The sequence below is a fragment of the Ornithorhynchus anatinus genome, chromosome 4 (genome assembly GCF_004115215.2).
Source record: "Ornithorhynchus anatinus isolate Pmale09 chromosome 4, mOrnAna1.pri.v4, whole genome shotgun sequence".
Classification (NCBI taxonomy): domain Eukaryota; kingdom Metazoa; phylum Chordata; class Mammalia; order Monotremata; family Ornithorhynchidae; genus Ornithorhynchus; species Ornithorhynchus anatinus.
This window is the reverse complement of record NC_041731.1, coordinates 76,622,185-76,645,616: the sequence shown is the minus strand read 5'-3', so window position 1 is coordinate 76,645,616 and position 23,432 is coordinate 76,622,185. Positions and strand designations below refer to the sequence as shown.

The 23,432-nt window shown below is 46.5% G+C and overlaps 1 protein-coding gene across 1 annotated transcript in view; it reads left to right on the top strand.

The window, feature by feature from the left end:
- Nucleotides 1-3,583, top strand: part of EXT1 (exostosin glycosyltransferase 1) — a 284,225-nt gene extending 280,642 nt beyond the window's left edge. The window contains exons 10-11 of the mRNA XM_029063015.1: nt 113-284; nt 3,040-3,583. Of these exons, the coding sequence (XP_028918848.1) occupies nt 113-284; nt 3,040-3,225 (358 nt within the window). The 3' untranslated portion in view covers nt 3,226-3,583. The remainder of the gene's footprint in view (nt 1-112; nt 285-3,039) is intronic.
- Nucleotides 3,584-23,432: the final 19,849 nt, after the last annotated feature.

Genomic DNA, 23,432 nt, shown 5'->3' with positions numbered 1-23,432 from the left:
TTTCCATTTCAGTGATCCGTTTAGGGATTTTCTTTAAAATCCAGCACCGCCCAAGAGGCTTTCCAGCCCAGGCACCCAATCCATCATGCCACATCTTCTCTTGTTCTTCCAGATATTATCACTACCTGTACACGCATTACTTGCCAGGCAGCTTGAAGGGCATGGTGGACCAACTGGCCAACTGTGAGGACATCCTGATGAACTTCTTGGTGTCAGCTGTGACAAAATTGCCTCCGATCAAAGTGACCCAGAAGAAGCAGTACAAGGAGACAATGATGGGACAGGTGAGGAGTCGGGAATGCCTTTTTTCAGTTGGTCCCGAGTTACGGAACGTGGAATCTGCCCAAAGGGCTCCTAAAGTTCGAGCTCTGCCTGGCCGCTTTACGATTGATTCGGGTGAATTTGAAACCCTCCAGCCCTGAAATATGAGAAGCAGCGTGGTTTTGTGGAAAGAGCCTGGGCTTGGGAGTCAGAGGTCGTGGGTTCAAATCCCAGCTCCGCCACTTGTCAGCTCTGTGACTGTGGGCAAGTCACTTCACTTCTCTGTGCCTCAGTTACCTCATCTGTAAAATGGGGATTACCTGTGACCCTCACCTGGGACAACCTGATGACCCTGTATCTCCCCCAGCGCTTAGAACAGTGCTCTGCACATAATAAGCGCTTAACAAATACCAACCTTATTATTATTATTATTACTTTGGGCCAGTCACTTAACTTTGCTGTGCCTCAGTTCCCTCATCTGTAAAATGGAGACTAAGACTGTGAGCCCCATGTGGGACAACGTGATGACCTTGTATCTACCAGCACTTAGAACAGTACTTGGCACGTAGCGCTTAACAAATACCATCATCATTATTATTATTTTCTTTGGGGCTCCCAGCTAATGTACACAGTCACCTCTGCACCCCCAAAATGCCATTCATTAAGCCCTGTTAATGTTGGCTTGATATAGAGTATTCGCTAAAGGTTGGAGAAGGAGCTTGGCGTAGTGGATAGAGCATGGACCTGGGAGTCAGAAGGTCATGGGTTCTAATCCCGGCTCGGCCGCTTCTCTGCTGTGTGACCTTAGGCAAGTCACTTCACTTCTCTGGGCCTCAGTTACCTCATCTGTAAAATGGGGATTGAGACTGTGACCCCACGCGGGGCAGGGACTATGTCTACCCTGATTTGTTTGTATCCTCCCCAGTGCTTAGTTTAGTGTCTGTCTCACAGTGAGCACTTAACAAATACCACAGTTATTATTCCTGGTAGCACAGAATACAACCCTGGAGTCATAAAGTGAAGGGACTCTAGATGTGAGGTTGTTTTAGCCCCCTCTTTCCCCAGCCTCCCCAGCCAGCCTACTTACCATAAACTATGGAAATTGTCCAAATCCCTGAGTGACCAAAAGGCATAACAAACTGTCTTCATTGTTATCAATAGCATGTATTGAGTTCTTTCTGAATGCAGAGTGCGGTCTTGGTCATTTATGGGGTAAGGAGTGCTGTCCTAATAATAACCATAATTGTGGTGTTTAAGTGCTTACTATGTGCCAAGCACTCTTCTAAGCGCTGGGGTAGATATAAGGTAATCAGGTTGGACACAGTCCCTTATCCCACATGGGGCCCTCATTCTCAGTCCCCGTTTTACGGATGAGGTAACCGAGGCCCAGAGAAATGAATTGATTTGCCCAAGGTCATACAGCAGACACGTGGCGGAGCCGGGATTAGAACCCACGTCGTCTGACTCCCAGGCCTGTGCTCTTTCCATTAGACCATGCTGCAGAGCACTGTCCTGGGCATCTTCTGTTGCAGAGCACTGTCCGGTGCACCTACGGGATCCCGAGCACTGTCCTGGGCAGCTACAGGGTGCAGAATACTGTACTGAGCACCTGCCTACTGTGTGCAGCATTGTCATGGGCACCTCCCAGGCACCTAAGGGGTGCAGAAGGGCACTTATTGTGAACTGAGCCCTCAGTGGCTTTAAGGACTGTAAACAAGCCTACGGCTCTATCATTCTGCCCCCAGAGCTAGCAGTGATGACAGTAACCGTCCAAAGACACACAGAGACTACTTAGCAGGCAGTAGGATAGTACTGACATATCTACCCCGACGCTTAGAACAGTGCTCGGCACATAGTAAGCCCTTAACGAATACCAACATTATTATTATTATTACTGACCCATGCTTTTTGCAGGGAAACAGAAGTGCAAACCTCAACTCCAAGTCACCTCCATTAGGGGCTCAGTAAATATTGTTGCTGATGACGTGACCTACCTAAATCAAAACGATATGCTGGTGTCAGAAACTTACCTGCCTTCAGTGCACGCTTTCCATGCTGGGAAAGAAGGTTACGCTAGGAGAGAAGCTGACAAATTTTTGCTGGAGTCGATTCTCGCTGTGGGTTATAGGGTCGGGGGTAGTTTTCCTGATTCCAAATCTGGCCTAAGATTGCCCTTAGGGCATTCATTCATTCATTCAGTAGTATTTATTGAGCACTTACTATGTGCAGAGCACTGTACTAAGCACTTGGGATGTACAAATCGGTAACGGATAGAGACAGTCCCTGCCCTTTGACGGGTTTACGGTCTAATCGGGGGAGAGGATTAGTCCGAATCCCCAGCCAACAGCCATGAAAGTCCAAACCGGACTTCGAGCCCTCAGACCCTAGAACTCTGAAGACCATCTTTTTGTATCAAAGCAATGGGCTTTGTGGACTCTTCCCCCTGTTCCCAGGAAGGAAATACAGGCCAAAAGTTGGGCCACCTCTATCCAGCTCCTGTCACTAAGTACCATAACTTTTTTGAAGGGAGCAGTTGGCTCTATCAACATCCACACCCCTTTGTTGATGTAATGGCTTTCAACCCTCTCAATCAATCAGTCAATCAATAAATGGTATTTATTGAGTGCTTACCCTGGGCAGAGCATTGTACTAAGCGCTTGGGAGAATACGGAGTCGGTAGACACGTTCCCTGCTCACAAAGAGTTTACATTCTGATGTCAGTCTCTCCTCCCTCTCTCTTCCTCCCCTCCCCCTGGCGCTCCCTCTCTCTCCACCTAGACTTCCCGAGCTTCCCGTTGGGCTGATCCAGACCACTTCGCCCAGAGACAAAGCTGCATGAACACATTTGCCAGCTGGTTTGGCTCCATGCCACTGATCCATTCCCAGATGAGACTGGACCCAGTCCTCTTCAAAGATCAGGTCTCCATCCTGAGGAAGAAATATCGAGACATTGAGCGACTTTGAGGCGCCTCGCCTGGTGGGGCGGGGTCGGGGGAGAGGGCAGAGGAGACGGATGAATTGTGTGCCTCTCTCTTCTTCGTCCAGATTCCCTGACCAGTGGAGCCAGACTGTGCCAAGGGACAGAATCAATTAGGTGAACAAAAGCAAAAAGGCCAATGAGAACTTGACTCCTGGCTCTTGGGATTGAATGCTCTGGACCATTTCACACTCACCTCACCGCAGGTTTCCACGTCCCAAGACTAAGTTGTGTACAGTTTAATTATGGAACATTAAATAATTATTTTTGAAATGATTGCTATGCAGGTTTAAACTTTTTTAATGATCAAACTATTAAAAACCAGAGTTCTTTCTTTAATCAAAATTGTGTTGGTCGTGAATACTTCAAAGGTGCCAGTCACCTCCTTACAGACATTTGACTGAGGCCGTTGGCCTTTTTTAGCAGTCGTGTAGTCTTCCCTGCTGAGTTAAAAGCTCAAACCTCGCAACAATTCCAAATCAACACCTCACACACGAGGGTCAGCTGACCCACTTCCAGAAAACGTAAATTTCCCAATTCAAACATCGATTTCTCCCGTTGCATTTTCAGATTTCTCCCGTTGCATTTCAGAATCGCCAGTTTCCCAGAAATGCGAGCAAACTGTCTTAGCCTTAATGGAAATCCATCGGTTCAGGAGTCTTCCGTAAGTCTTAGCAATGTTGGTTTGTCTTCGAAAACTGGGGGAGAAGGCGCACCAAGGAAACACTAGTGGAATGCAAACGACAACAAAAAAACAACCCGTTGGGTTTGCTTAGGCATTAAGATGACAGATGTAGCAGCGTGGAACAAAGATGGAAATGCTTTTCACAAAGCAGGAATCCAATACCTTCCAGTTAAATGGATTCGAGTAAGTAGTAAACAACCGTCCCGATTGTCGGTGAATAACTATGATTTGGAGTCATTGTGGGAATAAGTATATGCATTTAAAACAGTGGTCTTGTGTGCCAAGGCAATTTTCCTAGTGAATTAACAAAACTCTCAGATTCTATGTATCTCTCTTTTTGGCAAGATCAAGAATTCATCCATTCTCTCCAGACTATTCCACCGTGGTCAGTATTAGTGGTTACCGGTGTATCACCAAGGTCCAGCACAAACCAGCATTTCCTCCCGGTGGGGAGAGGGTAGAAAGAATTTGTCGAGCCTCGCTTGAACAAAGACCGTCCGTCAGAAGTAACCGGGATCAAATGTGCGTTTTGTGGAGTTTTGGGGGGTTCTTTTTTGCACCTTAAAGACTTGCAGGGTGTCACACTTCTGAAGTCGTAGGAGCTTAAGAACAACAAAGAACTCAGTCGTTTGGGAAGGTCGTTCTGGGTTTCCTATTCCTGTGGAATTTCATGGTTTACGTATTGGAAAACGGGTGCCTCCTTGCTTCACTCTAAAGGGTGGGAAATTAGGAGTTTTCAGCCACTTTTCTTCTACCCTGGAAATGCATCAAATAGTGGGCGGGGATCAGATAGCGTTGTTTGGTTTGTAAGCCTGTACGATTTAAACAGGGACCTTATACATCCTGCGAAAAAAGATAAGCACTTTAACTTTGTTCTTAGCGTATCGGTAAGTGCAGGAGTTATTTCCTTCTTTGCAAAAGGAAAAATTCCTCCTTCAAAAATATGTTGAAATAAATAACATCAGGCGTCTGGCTTACATCAGCAAAAGCTGTGAAATCCAACAGCCCTTAACTCAACCTCTGCTAGAAGACAGATGGTCGGGCGAGGGAATTTGGTTTGGTGCTGAGGCGAGGGGCCTGAAAGATGGCCACAGAGCATCTCTGGTAGGTCACTGTGGTGCTTTCCCCAGATCTGCCTTTCTCACATGCTCTGCCCTTTTTTGGGGGGGTGGGGGGTGGGGGTATTTGTTAATTGCTTACTATGTGCCAAGCACTGTTCTAAGCGCTGGAGTAGATACGAGGTAATCAGGTTGTCCCACATAGGGCTCACCATCTTCATCCCCAGTTTACAGATGAGGTCACTGAGGCACAGAGAAGTTAAGTGACTTGCCCAAGGTCACACAGCTTACAAGCGGCAGAGCCGGGATTAGAACCCATGACCTCTGACTCCCAAGCCGGGGCTCTTTCCACTGAGCCACGCTGCTTCTCAACTCTAGACTTAGAGCCAGTCCTGTACCCCTCTGGGTGGCTTTTATCCATCCCCAAACTGGTCAGAACCATCCAACACTTCAGAGTGGACAAGCTCCAGTCTAGCCTGTTGGTGTCTGCTAGGGCAGGGTCTCGTTCGTTCATCCAGTCGTATTTATTGAGTGCTTAATGTGTGCAGAGCACTGCACCAAACACTTTGGAAAGTACAACATGACAATAAACAGACACATTTGTTAGGTGTAAAGCGTTTCAGCTTATTTCTTTTCCAAGATGTCCACCTGATGCTTTTCGTTTGAGAACCGGTTCCCAGTTCAGCATGTGAATTCAGCCCGGGGAGATCCTTAATGCCTGACTCTGGCCTTTTGTACAATCCTGTGTAAATTCATTTTTGGTTTTTGTCAACTGCTATTTGTAATCCCTCCTTAACAACTTGAACACAGAGTGGGTTTTGAATGGCTTGCAAATCAACCTGGGCATTTTAGGTGGGTTTATTTTTTTGGCTGGGGAGGCAGCGTCTCTGATAACAGGCGTCTGAATGGTTCTGAGAATTGTATGGATAATTACCTCCCAGAAAACCAGGGAAAAGAGCCTATGCTCTTCTTAAAAGTAAGCTGTGGGAACAATATGGTAATTAAAAACTAGAAAATGTGGCTCTCACACTACCTGGCTATTTTTTTTATGGTATTTTGTTAAGCAGTTACTGTGTGCTAAGCTCTGGAGTAGATACAAAGATAGGTTGGACACAGTCCGTGTCCTACAGGGGGTTCACGGTCTTAATCTCCATTTTACAGATGAGGTAACTGAGGACCGTAGAAGTTAAGTGACTTGCCCAAGGTCACACAGCAGATGAATGGCAGAGCCGGTATTAGAACCCAGATCTTTCTGACTCAGCCTGTGCTCTTTCCACTAGGCCATGCCGCTTCGCAGTTTTTCCTCCTGGCAAGATCCGTCTGTCTCCTCCAGATGATGCCAAAGGGGGGGGGTCAGTGTTAGTGACCATGGGTGTACCGCCAAGTCAAGGCACAAACCAGCATTTCCTCCAAATGGGGAACAGGGAAAGTGACTTTCCCCTTAGATAATAAAGTGCCCTTTCTCATCTTAAACCTCAGAAGAGGGAAAGTGGTCCAGCCTGAATAGTTCTGTCTCAGAAGGGAGAGAAAGAGTCGGAAAGGTTGACATTTCGTCTCTGGAAGAGGTTGCTATATTTCTCCTGGTTCTTCAGATGTTCCAAACGTTGGCGGTCTTAGCCAACTGTGACCCGAGCTGCATCCCACCCCACCTGGGACAACCTCATCGTCCAGAACCCAGAAAGCTCCTGGCTGGTTCCTCCGTCCTTTCCAGAATGTGATCAGATTTACCCCACTCTGGGAGGAAAGGGAAATAAATCCCTTTTTTGGAAGCTTCTGCCTATTACTGTTTTTCTAAACCTCACTTCACATGGTGCTCGAACAAGGACCGATCCTTGTCGTTTCTGTCACTTTGAGGTTGTTTTTTGAAGAATGCTTTCCTGCGGCATTAGCAGCAGTCATAGCTTGGCCTGGACATTACAGGGACTTAAAGGCCTGAATGATTTGAAGGGGTACTGAATGAGTGACCTTTAGCAAAGGTCATGGGACTTTAATCCGGGGTAAGATGAATGATTGTGAATAGACCTACTCATTGTTAAAGAATAGGTCGGCTATTTTAAGAACTAATTAATTTTTAATCGGCTACATAAAGGGCGAAGTGGAAACCCTTCCAGGTTATAATGTGAACAGGAGCACTGCTCGAGCAAAATTAGAGAAAGGATCAGAAAATCACACATGCTCTCTCAAGCCCCCGGAGCCAGTCGGTCTGTTTGAATTCTCCTTATTTTCCCTTTTTGACCAACTTCGGTGGCTAGAGTAAGTTATCCCGGTATGTAAGTTGATACCGAATTTGATTTAACACGCTGATGCTTTGTTCGTGTCTGTCCAATCAGCGCCTTGCTCTAGCTTTCTATTTGAATCTTCCACGGATCTGAGCCGTTTGCAGATTTGGATGGTCTTCTTAGCCGTGTCTTGACGAAGACATTTTTCTTTTGCTCCCGAATCCTCGGTTTGGTCATGATGACTGTGGGTAATAGGAATCGAACGAAACATTTAGCGTTCAAGGAAAAAAAAAAAATCTCCTTTTTCGGCTACGTCGAGCTACTGTCAACTATTGATTCCCATCTGGTGGATGACCCACTTCATGGTTTATCTCAGGAGGATTTTTAAGCTCTTACCGAGTGCCCCTCCCTTGACCTCCCTCACTTAGGCCACATGACTCTCCCCTGGCTCCTTGGACCTGAGCTAACCGTCCCCATTTCCCAGCCAAAGGTCATTTTGTATTATCTGTTGTTTTGTTTTATCTGTTTGCGTGGCTTTGCAGAAAATTGACGTGATCAGAGCACGGATCTGGAGTTCTGGAGTTGGGAGCTTGCCGGATTCGTGTCCAGCAGCTTAGTGGATAGAGCACAGGCCTGGGAGTTAGAAGTCGCGAGTTCTAATGCCGGCTCCGCCACTTGTCTGCTCTGTGACCTTGGGCAAGTCACTTCCCTGGGCCTCAGTTACCTCGTCTGTAAAATGGGGATTGAGACTGGGAGCCCCATGTGCGACAGGGATTGCGTCCAACCCAATTTGCTTGTATCCACCCCAGCGCCTAGTACAGTGCTTGGCACGTAGTAGGCGCTTAATGAATATCATAATTACTGCTATTATCAATTAGGGCTTCGGCCAGCTCACGGGACCTGAATCTCTCCTTAGAAAGTCAGATGACCGAGCTTCACGACCCATGAATCCACTGCTGTGAGCAGACTTCTTTGAAAAGGAAAGCCGCCTGACACACCAGTGTCCGGCGCATGAAACGGGCCCCTCCCCAAATGCCCCTCTTTGTTTTCTTTCTTTCCCCAAGCGAGAGAACTGCGTTCCTTTATCCTTTTTGCTGATTAATGCCTGTGGCGGTCATCGTTTTAGAATCCCAGGACCCGAAGCTTTGTTTAGTCTGGCTCGGCTTCCTGAAACCCCTTCTTTACATGTCGTGGGGGTAGGGTGGAAAGACCACCCCCCTTGTGTGGTTTGGAGGAGAGACAAGTGGCGACCGTCAATAAAGCGGAAGCTAAATAGCTTTTGCTGCGGCCTGCCCTCGTTTCAAACCAAGCCGGCCTGGGCTGATTGTCACTTCATTGCACTGAGCCGCCCTCCTCTGAAAACTTCGACTCTTTTCCTCTCTAGAGAAGGTGGTCCGCAGAGTTTCGCCGTGGGAGTCGGTTATCTCGTGATGAAATTTGGATTGGCTCGAGGGGGCCGTGTCACCGTATACATCATTTTCGCGTGTTTATTTTGAGAAAAAGATGTCTAAAGAGTTTTTGACTCGGAGGGCCGGTGGGTGAGAAGCAAACTGGAAATCCGTAGATGGTACATTGTAAAGCAAAAAATGTAAACCTAATTTTGTATAAGATGTACGTTTGGAGGGGAATTTTCCAAATACGTTGCCAATGTCTTCAGAATGCTCCAAAGTGTCTTTTTCTAAAGTGTTTCCCGTTTGGTTAATGACGCAGCCGCAATCAGTCTTGAAAGAAACGTACGAGACTGCGAGTAATATAAAGCCATATAACTTGATTTATTTCCATTAGTCGATATAACTAATGTACAGCTTGCCGTCTGAGAGGTCGTTTTATAGAGTCACCAAAGATTTTTTTCTTCAGATTTATAAAAGAACAGTGAATAAACAAAGTAACTTTCTGTCTGTGTGGTTTTTCTTTTTAATGAGGGATATGTTCCATTACCTTATTGACCAGGAACCCAGAGAGGCAGCATTTCTGAGCTCCAGTTCTGCTTCTTGGAGTGTTTGACGAGCTGGCGGATATATTGCTTCCCAAATGGGGCCCAGACAGGAAGTGGGAGATGGGGTGCCGAGGGCGTGGGCTTGTATGAATGCCCAGTCTGGCTAAGATTAAGCGCTCTGCCGCGGAGGGAGCAGAATTCTCCCCGCCACAGTGGTCTGCCGATTCAGTCGCAGCTGGTACTGCTGGAGCCCGTCCAGGCCTGAGAAGAGCGCTCTGCCAAATTCCCAACGTGCAGCCTTAGAGCAGCTCGGTGGGGATGAAGAGAAGTCAGCCCGGAACAGAAGCGGCGGGGCCTAGTGGAAAGATCCGGCCTGGAGTCGGAGTCCCTGGGTCTGAGCCCCGACTCTGCCATTTGCCTTGCCGTGTGACCTTGGGCCAGTCTCTTAATAATGTTGGTATTTGTTAAGCGCTACTATGTGCCGAGCACTGTTCTAAGCGCTGGGGTAGACACAAGGGAATCAGGTTGTCCACGTGGGGCTCACAGTCTTAATCCCATTTTACGATGAGGTAACCGAGGCACCGAGAAGTTAAGTGACTTGCTCTTGACTTCTCTGTCCCTCCATTTCCTCATCTGTAAAATGGGGATGCAATACCTTTTCTGCCTTCCACTTCCACTGTGAGTGCCTTGTGGGACAAGTACTGTGTCTGCTGTGATTATCTCGTATCCCGACCTTTAGTATCATGATGTTTGTCGTATACTAAGGTACTTAACAAATACCACGATTATTATTATAATAATGTTGGCATTTGTTAAGCGCTTACTATGTGCAGAGCACTGTTCTAAGAGCTGGGGTAGGTACAGAGTAATCAGGTTGTCCCACGTGAGGCTCACGGTCTTCATCCCCATTTTGCAGATGAGGGCACTGAGGCCCAGAGAAATAAAGTGACTTGCCCACAGTCACACAGCTGACAAGTAGCAGAGTCGGGATTCGAAGCCATGACCTCGGACTCCTAAGCCCGGGCTCTTTCCACTGAGCCACGCTGCTATTATCACAAGGCTCCAAACCCCAACATCTCTGAAACCAAAGTTGTTGCTTCTGACCAGTTCTGCCCCTGGCAGGAAGCATTGATGGAATCACTGTTTCTCAAAGTGGCACATAAATTGTTTGATATGTCACCAATATCTTCAAGAGTCATTTCTGATGCCCACAGACATATGGGTGAAGGGTGTTACACTTTACATCGAGAAGCAGTGTGGACTGGTCGAGAAGCAGCATGGCCCAGTGGATAGAGTACGGGCCTGGAAGTCGAGAGACCTGGGTTCTAATTCTGCCTCTGCCACTTGTCTGCTGTGTGACCTTGGGTAAGTCACTTCTCTTTGCCTCAGTTCCCTCATCTGTAAAATGGGGATTAAGACCATGAGTCCTATGTGGGACAGGGACTGTGCCCAACCCAATTATCTTGTATCCCTAGTGCTTAGAACAGTGCTTGGCGTATAGTAAGGGCTTAATAAATACCACAATTATTATTAAATGCTACAATTATTAACACATAATCTAGACACTGGAACATCAGTCAGGTTGAAAGTTTTTCCTTTTTTTTTTTTAATATGGCATTTTTTTAAGCGCTTACTGTGTGCCAGGCACTGAAATAAGTGCTGGAGTAGATACCACCTAATCAGGTTGGACAGAATCCCAGTTCCACATGGCGCTCACACTCTCGATCCCCATTTTACAGATGAGGTAACTGAGGCACAAGTGAAGCGACTTGCCCGGGGACACCCGGAAGCCAAGTGGCAGAGCCGGGATTAGAACCCAGGTCCTTCTGACTCCCAGGCCCGTGCGCTATCCCCTAGCTCATGCTGTTAGCTGGACTAATTGAAGCTAGATCAGCTGCTCTATCTTACCGATTTGTACATTCCAAGCGCTTAGTACAGTGCTCTGCACATAGTAAGCGCTCAATAAATACTACTGAATGAATACCGATTTGCTGTGTGACCGGCGGCTGATCCTTGGACCTCTCGGTGCCTGCAGCTCCTCCAACTGTAAAACAAGACCGACGTCATTCGTGCCTCAGAGGGATGTGGAGAAGAAAAGAAATTCCCTCAAATCAAGTTGGCATTGTGACTGTGCTATCATTTCCTTCTAATTCCTCTCTAAAGGAGGAACAGCAGAGACCCCGGTTGAGACCTGAGCGATTCTCCCGTCGGAACCTCATTGTTCTGTGCCCTCTGTAGATACGCAGGCTAAATGAGGGAAGGAGTGACCTGACTTCGGGTCTGCATCAACACTCCTGGGATATGATCCCCTTTGAGGGGTCTCAGAGGGGAAAATGGAGAGTCCACGTTGAAATATCTTCCCCTCATAGGATGTGCGATCGACTCTCGAGGGCCCACTCTGCTAGATATTGTGAAAGAAATGCCGATGCCAAGCAACTCGAGGTATTCCCTGCCTGGGGTTGGGCTAGGGGGAGAGAGGGAAGGTGGAGAAGCGCGGAACCCTCCGAACCTGGAGAGGACCAGGGAGTGCTGAGTGGGAGAAGATGAGAAGGAAAGTCACCTGGGAAGGTAGAGAAGGAGAGAGCATAAAGATTCAGCTGGATCTAATTAGCCCATGGATAATCAAGAGTCGAGTACGTACTTTAATAGTCTTTCTCTTTGACAAAGCCTTTTTATTTATTCATTCATTTAATTGTATCTATTGAGTGCTTACTGTGTGCAAAACACTGTACTAAGCGCTCGGTAGATTAAGTAATGTTGTCTAGAGGTCAAACACCGCTTAAAGAACTTCGGGCTCTGTGGCACGCTATCATCTGGGTCTACATGGCCAATTAATACATGCTTGATGACATTGGCGTGTAAATTGGAGAAATATTCAAGGGCTAAAAGATCGTCATGAACAGAAATAATGTGGAATGAGCGGCGTGGTTTTTACAGTTGAATTTCCGTGAAAATCATCTGCTTTTCATTTTCACTTGATTGAATATTTATTTTTCAGGCAGTTCAGCACTGCAAGGAAGCGTCTGTGCCAGTAATCATCTTTGCTGATGGTTTAAAAGGAGATAGGGAAATAAAGCATCTGCCAAAATCTAAATGGTTTCTAGGGTTTGAACTCCATTCTCAACTGAAAAGTACATTTGTTTCCTTGGTTAAACCTATTAGGAAAGAGTGCTTAAATATGACTTTGATCAGAGAAAACCAGATTGTTTTGTATTAGGATTTTAAATTGTTATTTCTCTTTGGGGTATTTAGACTTCTATAGGAAAGATCCCTGCCCAGGCTTTGGTCTTCTGTTGTCTGAAGCTACAGTAATTGTTGTTTGGGTCTTGGCTCGGCTTCTTACCCACAGGCACTTTCAGCTGGGATCATGCGAATATGACCTTGCATTTTATCTGTAACTTGGTTTTCATTACTTATTCATAATTAGGCATTTCAGTTTTGGCTCCAGCCTTTTTTCCTGCTCATAATAATACTAATGATTAGGATGATACCAATAATGGGATTTATTCAGTTATAATAATAGTTGTGATCTCTCTTAAGCGCTTACTTTGAGCCAAGCACTGTACTAAGCACTGAGGTAGATATGCCGTAAGCAGGTCGGACACACTCCCTGTCCCTGTCCCCAGTCTAAGTAGGAGAGGAAAAAGGTATTGACTCTCCATTACACAGGGGAGGAAACTGAAGCAGAGAGAAGCAAAGTGACTTGCCCAAGGTCACGCAGTAGGCAAGTTGCGGAAACTGGGGATTAGAACCCACCGTCCTGTGACTCCTGGGCCTGAGCTCTTTCCACTAGGCATGCTGCAAGTGGTGGTTCCCTAAGGTTAAGAATTCCTCTTTAAAAGGGAATCCATCAATGCAGAAGTATTTATACATGCCTATCCAATCAAACCTATTTATTGAGTGTGTCCCGTATGCAGACCATTGTACTAAGCGCATTGGAGAGTACAGTAAACCAGAGATGATAGACACGATCCTACCCACAAGGATCTTACAGTCAAGAGGAGGTGCAGAGCAATAATAGCTCTTGGGAAAGTACAATAGAAGGAAAAAACAGCCCCTGCCCTCAAGAAGCTTACAATCTAATAGAGGGGTCTGACTGATTTGCACCGTTTTACAGAGAGGAAGCAGGAAGAAGAAAAAAGGTGACCCAGGTGAAAGGATGTGAATGCTCAGGGATGGCAGGGCCTTCGACAGATTATCTCTAACACATTTTCATTTTGTCCATGCGGTCTGAGACGATACAGCAGGATGAAATAGGATAAGTAATCAAATATACAAATATACACATGTGCTGGTGATGGCTGTTGAGTCAACCAGCCTTGAGGTGTGGGGAATTAATTAGGGGAGGCTTCCTGGGTGTGGTGAGGTTTTGGGAGGGCTTTGAAAATGGAGGGACTTGAAGACAAGGTATTTTGTGAAATTATTTGGAGGCAATTATGTGATTCTTGGGTACAAAACGCACGGAGTGACCAGTTGGTGCCATCCATCCATCAACATGGTATTGGAAATGGGCTCTCATTTCTGATTTTCCTAAGAGTTTGGGGCAAGGATAGTTAATGACTATTTGCCTTTGACTTTGAAGTAATAGTAGTAACAGTGATAGTAATATTAAATCCTAACTAGGTACAGAACACTCTACCAAACGCTCCAAAAAAGTATTCATTCATTCATTCAATAGTATTTATTGAGCGCTTACTATGTGCAGAGCACTGTACTAAGCGCTTGGAATGAACAAGTCGGCAACAGATAGAGACGGTCCCTGCCGTTTGACGGGCGCACGGTCTAATCGGGGGAGACGGACAGACGAGAACGATGGCGATAAATAGAGTCGAGGGGAAGAACGTCTCGTAAAAACCGATGGCGACTAAATAGAATCGAGGCGATGTACATCTCATTAACAAAATAAATAGGGTAATGAAAATATATACTGTCGAGCAGACGAGTACAGTGCTGAGGTTATGGGAAGGGAGAGGGGGAGGAGCAGAGGGAAATGGGGGGGGAAAGAAGGTTAAGCTGTGGAGGGTTAAGGAGCGGTAGAGGGAGTAGAGGGAGAAGGGGAGCTCAGTCTGGGAAGACCTCTCGGAGGAGGTGAGTTTTAAGTAGGGTTTCGAAGAGGGGAAGAGAATCAGTTTGGCGGAGGTGAGGAGGGAGGGCGTTCCGGGACCGCGGGAGGACGTGGCCCGGGGGTCGACGGTGGGATGGGCGAGACCGGGGGACGGCGAGGAGGTAGGTGGCGGAGGAGCGGAGCGTGCGGGGTGCGTGGTAGAAAGAGAGAAGGAAGGAGAGGTAGGAAGGGGCAAGGTGATGTAGAGCATTGAAGCCTAGAGTGAGGAGTTTTTGTTTGGAGCGGAGGTCGATAGGCAACCCCTGGAGGTGTTTAAGAAGGGGAGTGACGGGCCCAGATCGTTTCTGCGGGAAGATGAGCCGGGCGGCGGAGTGAAGAATAGACCGGAGCGGGGCGAGAGAGGAGGAAGGGAGATCAGAGAGAAGGCCGATACAGTAGTCTAGCCGGGATATAATGAGAGCCCATAGCAGTAGGGTAGCCGTTTGGGTGGAGAGAAAAGGGCGGATTTTGGCGATATTTAAAGGTGAAACCGCCAGTAAGCGGATTTTGGCGATATTTAAAGGTGAAACCGCCAGTCTTGGTAACGGATAGGATGTGTGGGGTGAACGAGAGAGACGAGTCAAGGATGACACCGAGATTGCGGGTCTGAGAGACAGGAAGGATGGTCGTGCCATCCACGGTGATAAAAAAGTACTCTGCTGGGAATTAGACACAGCCCCTGGAAGCAGTAGATAGAGGCCAAGGCAATATAATGTCAGGCTGATTTCAAATTGTAATCGTTGCCAATCGATCAATCAATGATATTGAGTGAGCACTTTTATTAGGCCACTTTGGGGGAGAGTACAATTAGAATAGAGTTGATAGTTTCCCCTGCCCATAACTAGCTTACAGTCCCAAAGGGGAAGCAGACATTTGTTCAATAATATTTAGTGAGTGGCTATTAGGTATTGGAGAGTTGCCTGCTCTAGGGCGTTGAGATTCAGGAAAGAGTTGTGTCTTGCTGGAGGGGAAGGAGTTGCAGGCAACGTGAAAGGGGCATCCAATAGAGTCAGAGGAGGAGAGTCAACAGCAAAGTCAGTCCGTCAGTCGTATTTATTGAGCGCTTACTGTGTGCACAGCAGTATACTGAGCCCTGGGAGAGCACGCTATAACAAATAAACACTATCCCTGCCCGCAACCAGCTGGCAATCTAGAGGGAAAAGAGAAGAAAGGTGAGATTGGGCAGCGGAGAGATGTGAGCAGAGAGGGCTGGGCTCCTTAGGTTTGTTCTGATTGTGTTTGAATCTTCCCCCCTTCGATGGTACACTCCTCACCACCTACCCCAGGAGGCCTACGACAGAAGGGGGAAGAGGGTCAGATAAATCTGGGCCTGGAGGATGTCCAGGGTCTGACACGTCTCTCATCAGGGTGTGTGTATTTCCAACCAAAGCGGGACAGGATTTGGTTTGGATTAGTTAAGCCGCAGACTACCATGGACCCCAGACAGAAGCACCTGGACCTAGCAGAGAGAGAAAAGGACTGGAAGACAGGAGACCTGGGTTCTTATCCTGATTCGCCCTCTACCTGCTGTGTGACCTTGGGCAAGTCACTTAGCTTTTTTCTGCACGTGTTTCCTCATCTGTAAAATGGAGTTTTTAGTGCCTATTCTCCTTCCTGCTTAGACTGTGAGCCTCAAGTGGGACAGGAACTTTCTGATCTGGTATATTTACCCAAGTGCATAGACAGTTACTTGACACTTTTGACCTAGCGGCAAGGAACACGGGCTTGGGAGTCAGAGGATGTGGGTTCTAATCCCGGCTCTTGCTACTCATCTGCTGTTGAGGCCTCGGGGAAAGTCACTATCTCTGTGCCTCAGTTACCTCATCTGTAAAATAGGAATTAAGACTGTGAACACCATGTGGGACAGGGGACTGGGGTCCAACCTGATTACACTGTATCTACCCCAGTTTCTTAGAACAGTGCTCGGCACATTGTAAGCGCTTTTAACAAATATTATATCTATTACCATAGTATACTATACTTTTACATATACTTATACATATATTTGTACTATACTATACATATTATACTATACTTATTACATAGAGAAGCAGCGTGGCTCAGTGGAAAGAGCACGGGTTTGGAGTCAGAGGTCATTAGTTCGAATCCCAGCTCTGCCACTTGTCAGCCGTGTGACTGTGGGCAAGTCACTTCACTTCTCTGTGCCTCAGTGACCTCATCTGTAAAATGGGGATGAAGACTGTGAGCCCCACATGGGGACAACCTGTTCCCCTGATGTGTCTACCCCGGGGCTTAGAAACCACCTGCTTCTGCACATAGTAAACGCTTAACAAATACCGACAATTATTATTACATAGCAAACACTTAAATGCTAACATAATCAGTAATAATAATAACAGATGTTGGATCAACTGAAATCCCTTTTCTTGGAAAAAGCGTGAGGCTTCCCAGAGTCATTCACATGGCAGGTATACTGCACTCCGCATCCATTAAAGTTCTAGGGGTCCTTCTGGCTTCGCCTGCAGGACAGTGATATTTTTTCTTGGTGTGTCAAGGAAGAATGAGGTTCCACGTTCACCATACCTCCAAGATGATTAACTACAATTCCCGCTAATTATCTTGGTGAGTCCAGCTTATCCACATCCTGCTACCTGTAATGTTGAACCTCCGCATGTAGTAAGCGCTCAATAAATACAGATTGATTAATTGAGAGACTTTAAGGCAAAAACGATTTTTGGTGCTGGGAAGGGGTCATGTAATGTATCCAGTCAAAGCCTGGCAATTTACAAAAGCAAAAGTGCTGCCAAATAACACAGTCCATTTCACCCTAACCAAAAGAGGAAAGATTTCTGTGGATCATGGAAAACTATTAGAAGCTCATTTATTTTCAGGAAACTTATGAAATGATTAATACTTGCCACCTAATGAGCAAAATTTGCCTCAGGGGGATGGCACGAAAGGTAAGCTCATTGTAGGGAGGGAATATGTCTGCTTATTGCTGTGCTGTATTCTCTCAAGCGCTTGATAACAGTGCTCTGCACACAGTAAGCGCTCAACAGATACAACCGAATGAATGAGAGGGTGACGTGAATTTAAACAGTTTTCTCTCTCTACTTAGAATGGTGGGAAAAGTCACTGTGCTAAACTGTGGTTTGGATTTTATGCTGTCTTTTTCCAAAATCCTGATTCTGGAGGTGGCCAAGTGTAGGTTTGTTGTGAGCAGGGAACATGTCTGCCAACTCTGTTTTTATCGTACTCTCCCAGATGCTTCATACAGTTCTCTTGCACACAGCGAGCACTCAATAAATACTGTGGATGTAGATGTATCTCTTGGTTTTGAGTGTCCGTTTCCATTGAAGGTTGGAAACATTATCTAACTTCGGCTTTGCTGACCCTGTCCTCTCCTGACCTCCTCCTATCTCACTGGCGACTCATTCTCAGTCTCTTTCACGGGCTCCTCCTCAGCCTCCCGCCCCCTCTCTGTGGGTATCTCTCAAGGTTCAGTTTGGATCCCCTCTATTCTAATAATAATAGTAATAATAATGGTATTTATTAAGTGCTTACTTTGTTGCCAGGCACTGTACTAAACCAGTGGGGTGGATACAAGCAAAATTTTCCATCTACACCCACTCCCTTGGGGAACTCATTCGCTCCTATGGCTTCAACTACCATCTCTATGCAGAGGATTCCCAATCTACATTTCCAGCCCTGATCTCTCTCCCTCTCTGTAGTTTCGCATCTCCTCTTGCCGTCAAGACATTCTATTTTGGATGTCCTGCCATCACCTCAAATTTAACATGACAACATCACCGTCCTACTGTCTCTCAAGCCCGAAAACCTTATCCTTGACCTTAACCTCTCTCCGCCCGATTGACTGTAAGCCCGTCATTGGCAGGGATGTCTCTATCTGTTGCTGAAGTGTATATTCCAAGCGCTTAGTACAGTGCCTGCACATAGTAAGCACTCAATAATACTATTGGAATGAATGAATGCAATCCTTGATCTTCTCTCATTCAACCCACATATTCAGTAATCATTTCATTGATTACTGTATCAGCTTCCCTAGTTCCTGTCTCTCCCCACTGCAGTCCATACTTCACTCTGCTGCCCAAAATCATTTTCTATAAAAACATTCAGAACATGTTTTCTCCACTCCTCAAGAAATTCCAGTGGTTACCCATCCACCTCCGCATCAAACAGAAACTCTTTACCATCGTTTTAAGCACTCAGAGGCTTAGTACAGTGCTTTGCACATAGTAAGTGCTCAGGCAATATGACTGAATTGAATTGAATCACCTTGCCCACTCCTCCCTCATCTCACTGCTCTACTATTACAAGCCAGCCCTCACACTTTACTCCTCTAATGCCAGAGTACTCACTTTACCTCCATCTCATCTATCTCACCGCCCACCTCTCACCCACATCCTGTCTCAGGCCTGGAACACCTTCATTCCTCATATCTGACAGACGATTCCTCTCCCCTACCCCCTTCAAAGCCTTATTGAAGGCACATCTTCTTCAAGTGGCCTTCTCTGACTAAGCCCCCTTTTCCTTTTTTCCACTCCCTTCTGTGTCTCCCTGACTAGCTCCCTTTATTCTTTGCCCCCTCCCAGCCCCACAGTACTTACGTACACATCCGTAATTAATTTATATTAATGTCTGCCTCCCCCTCTATACTTTAAGCTCATTGTGGGCAGGGAACATATCTGTTACACTGTATTCTCCCAAGTGCTTAGTATAGTTTTCTGCACACAGTAAGCGCTCAGTAAATACGAAGATTGGTCGGCTATTCTCCTCCCCTTGGAGGAAGATAAGGGAGGTGAATAGATATCAGTTTGTTTGAGCTATGACTTCCCTTTTCAGAAAGAAGCCCCCTCAAGCAGACCCCAAACTATCGATTTATGTTTATGTTGCTTTTCCCAAATGAGAAGGGCAGGCTGAGGGTGGAGGACGTCCTAATCTTTAGAAGTTATCATCCTTGATCCTTCACACTTTCCTTCTCAAAGAAAATTCTTCCAATCCAATGCAACTCAGTGGTCCTCTGCAGGACTCTCTCCTTTTTCTCTCCCAGGCACCTTATTTATAACTCCAGATATTGGCAGGAACAGACTCCCCCTGCTATTTTTACATTGCTCTATCTAAGTGCTTTATTTTGAGGCTTTTTCTCTCCCATCAGTTTCTAGTCCTGATAAAAATAAAGGCTCTAACTGCCTGAAGACAACCACCACACAAGCATACGCCTGAATCTTTCATTTTCTGCAAACATCTGTTCTCTTGTATTATTTAAGCAAGTGTCTTCCTTGCTCCCAGTAGTCTCCCAACATTTTAGCAAGAACGTCACCCCGTGAAGTGACTCAGCGAGGTGCTGTCCTCTCCCCAAGTCCCTAACCAGCCCAGGGTTAGGCCATTAGGAATTTAGGCAAAAAACACCCACTTACAGAAAGGGTTCATTAAATTCTCGTATTAAATTCTCACAGATTCTCACCCAATTCCTCTTTCCATCTTGCCTCCTCTCCCATTCCCTCCGTGAGCCCCCTGACAAACAGGATCATGGGTCTTTCTGTGATGCCCTAAATCTCAGTCCCACCTTCACAACATCGCTAAAATCCGCCCTTTTTTCTCCATCCTAACTGGTACCACAATACAATCACTCATCCTCTCCTGCCTGGATTAGTGCATCGGCCTCCTTGCTGACCTCTCAGCCTCCTGTCTCTCCCCGCTCCAGTCCATACTTCATTCTGCTGCCTGGATCATTTTTCTTCAAAAACGTTCGGGACCTGTCACCCCGCTCCTCAAAAAACTCCAGTGGGTTGCCCGTCTACCTCTGCACCAAACAAAAACTCTTCACCATTGGCTTTAAAACATTCCCTCACCTTGCCCCCTCTTATCTAAACTCGCTAGTCTCCTACTACACCCCAGGCTGCACACTTTGCTCCTCTAATACTAACCTTCTCACTATGCCTCCATCTCACCACCAACCCCTATCCCATTCCTGACTCTGGCCTGGAATGCCCTCCCTTCTCAATTCCTACAGTTACTCTCCCCCTCACTTCAAAGGCTTATTTGAAGGCACATCTCGGCTAAGATGCCTTCCCAGACTAAGCCCCACTTTCCCTCATCTCTGTCTCCTTCTGCATCGCCCTGACTCGCTCCCTTTGTTTTTCCCCCCTCCCAACGCCATAGCACTTATGTATATATCTGTAATTTGTTTATTTTTACTGTGTGTCTCCCCCACTCTAGACTGTAAACTCATTGTGGGCAGGGAATGAGCATATTTACTGTTGTATTGTACTCTCCCAAGTGCTTGGTACAGTGCTTTGCACACAGTAGGAGCTCAATAAATGCAACCGAATGAATGAATGGGACGATGCTGGCTTGAGATCAGCCATTCACATAGGAGATAGAGATGTGTTTTCCAGGGCACAGTACACTCTACACTGTAAGCTCCTGGTCGGCAGGGATCATGTCTACCAACATGATTGCACTGTATTCTCCCAGGCGCTTGAAAAGAAGTGTGGTCTAATGGGTAGAGCAAGGGCCTGAGAGTTTGTTCATTCATCCATTCAATCGTATTTATTGAACGCTTACTGTGTGCAGAGCACTGTAGTAAGGGCGTGGGAAAGTACAATACAACAATAAAGAGTGACAATCTCTGTCCACAGTGAGCTCACAGTCTAGAGCAGGGGAGACTGCCATCAGGACAAGCTGCTGTTCACACATCACGCTGGCTCCAAGTGACTCGGCCGTAATTGATTCCAAGCAAGTGAGATGGCCAGCATTCCTGTGAACCGGCCTAGCCCTGTAGATTTTTGAGCACCGTTAGGTTTTCCCTTGAATTCATCCAAGTCTCTGGTCTCTGATGATGAAGAACGGGGAGTATTGGAACCGTGTTGGTCATAAATCTTGGAGTATCTCGCTCTAAGGACAGAAACACTAACATAGGACGTTATCTTGTTCTGCATCTCGGCTGGACCGTGGGAGACGGCTGAGGCAAGCAGAAAGACCAGCCGGGGGTGCCTCAATCCAGGAAGAAGAAGCTCTATTTGAGCAGAGAGTTGAGAGAACCGTGAGTTAAAGAGGCAAAAACAGGAGTCATGAGCTTGCAATCAGTAAACATGACAGCACAGTAAAGGGCAACTTATGGACTATGTGTGATGGGGGCCATAGGCTCTGGGTCAACTTGGCCTAGTAGATAGACCAAGACCCTTCACAGTATTGCCAAGATCCACCCCTTCCTCTCCATCCAAACTGCTACCTTGCTGATACAAGCTCTCATAATATCCCGACTGGATTATTGTATCAGCCTCCTCGCTGATCTCCCTTCTTCCTGTCTCTCCCCGCTGAAGTCTATTCTTCATTCTGCTGCCCAGATCATCCTCCTACAGAAAGGCTCTGGGCATGTCACTCCTTTCCTCAAAACCCTCCAGTGGTTGCCTATCAACCTTCACACGAAACAACTCCTCACTTTTTTCTTGAAAGCTCTCCGTCACCTGGCCCCCTCCTACCTCACCTCCCTTCTCTTCTTCTCCAGCTCACCCCATACGCTCCGCTCCTCTGCTGCTCACCTCCCCACGGTCTCCCGTTCTCATCTGTCCCGCTGTCGGCCCCTGGCCCACATCCTACTACTGTCCTGGAACGCCCTCCCTCCTCACATTCACCAAACTAACTCTCTTCCCCTCTTCAAAGCCCTACTGAGAGCTCACCTCCTCCAGGAGGCCTTCCCAGACTGAGCCCCCCTTCCCTCTGCTCCTCCTCCCCTCCCCATTCCCCCCTATCCTGCCTTCTGCTCTTCCCCCTTCCCCTCCCCACAGCACTGTGCATATTTGTATATATTTATTACTCTATTTATTTTGGTAATGATGTGTATATATGATTCTATTTATCTTGATGATTTTTATGCCAGACTTCTTGTTTTGCTTTGTTCTGTTTTGTTTTGCTGTCTGTCTCCCCCTTTTAAACTGTGAGGCCATTAGTGGGCAGGAATTGTCTCTATCTGTTGCCGAAATGTACATTCCAAGCACTTAGTACAGTGCTCTGGACATAGTAATCGCTCGATAAATACAACTGAATGAAGGAATGAATGAAAGACCCGGGAGTTGGAAGGCCATGGATTCTAATCCCGGCTCCACCATTTGTCTGCTGTGTGACCTTGGGCAAGTCACTTAACTTCTCTGTGCCTCAGTTACCTCATCTGTAAAGTGGGAATTAAGACTGTGAGCCCCATGTGGGACAACCTGATTACCTTGTATCTACCCCAGCACTTAGAACAGTGTTTGGCACATAGTGAGTATTTAACAAATACCATAATAATAATAATAATTCTCTCTGCTTCAGTTCCCTTGTCTGTAAAATGGAGATTAAGACAGTGAGCCCCATGTGGGACAGGGGCTGTGTCCATCCTGACAACCTTGTATCTACCCCAACTCTTAGTACTGTGACTGGCACACATTAAGTGCTTAACAAATACCATTAAAAAAAACTTGCCAAACACGCACACTCCTGCACACACACTTGCTTTGCCTTAGTGATGTCTTTTTGGAGTCCGAAGGACACCCTGTACATATCTTGTTTTAGATGTTTTACTTTTCCCTTCTGATCGGTGGAGTTCCCATTATAGCTATTTTGGGATATTTTATCATGTTGCTGCACTCTGACTAGAGGAGTGGGTGAATGTCCTTACTTTATAAAAGAGCAATTTACAAACATTAAAGGGTTTATTTTTTTTTTCACCAGCCTGTAAAAGAGCAGACGGTCACACTATTAACACTACAGTGGAAAAAAAATCCAGGATAAAAGTCTGTACGGCAAGATTAATTCCAGGTTGTATAGAGTGTGTGTGTGTGTGTATTGAGGAAAATGAGTGTGGACTAGGGAGAGGCCAGGCCCTGTGGAGTTAGTCAATCGTAATCTATTGTCAGTCAGTTGTATTTGTTGAGTGCTTACTGTGTGCAGAGCACTGTACCAAGCACTAGGGAGAGACCTGTATAACGAACACATTCCCTGCCCGCTGTCAGAGTTTACAGTCTAGAGTTAGGGGAGGGGGAGGTGGAGGAGAGTATGATTTATAAGAATATGGAGCCAGAGCTGGTCTTATTTTTGAACCTAGTCTTAGTGCCCTGGTCCTGTTTGAACAAGAGCTTTAAAATAGGTCACTCAACCAAAAGATCATCTCCGCTGGCCGTATCCTTAGACCAACGGCAGCATGTGTGGGGTGGGGTGTGCAGGAAAAAG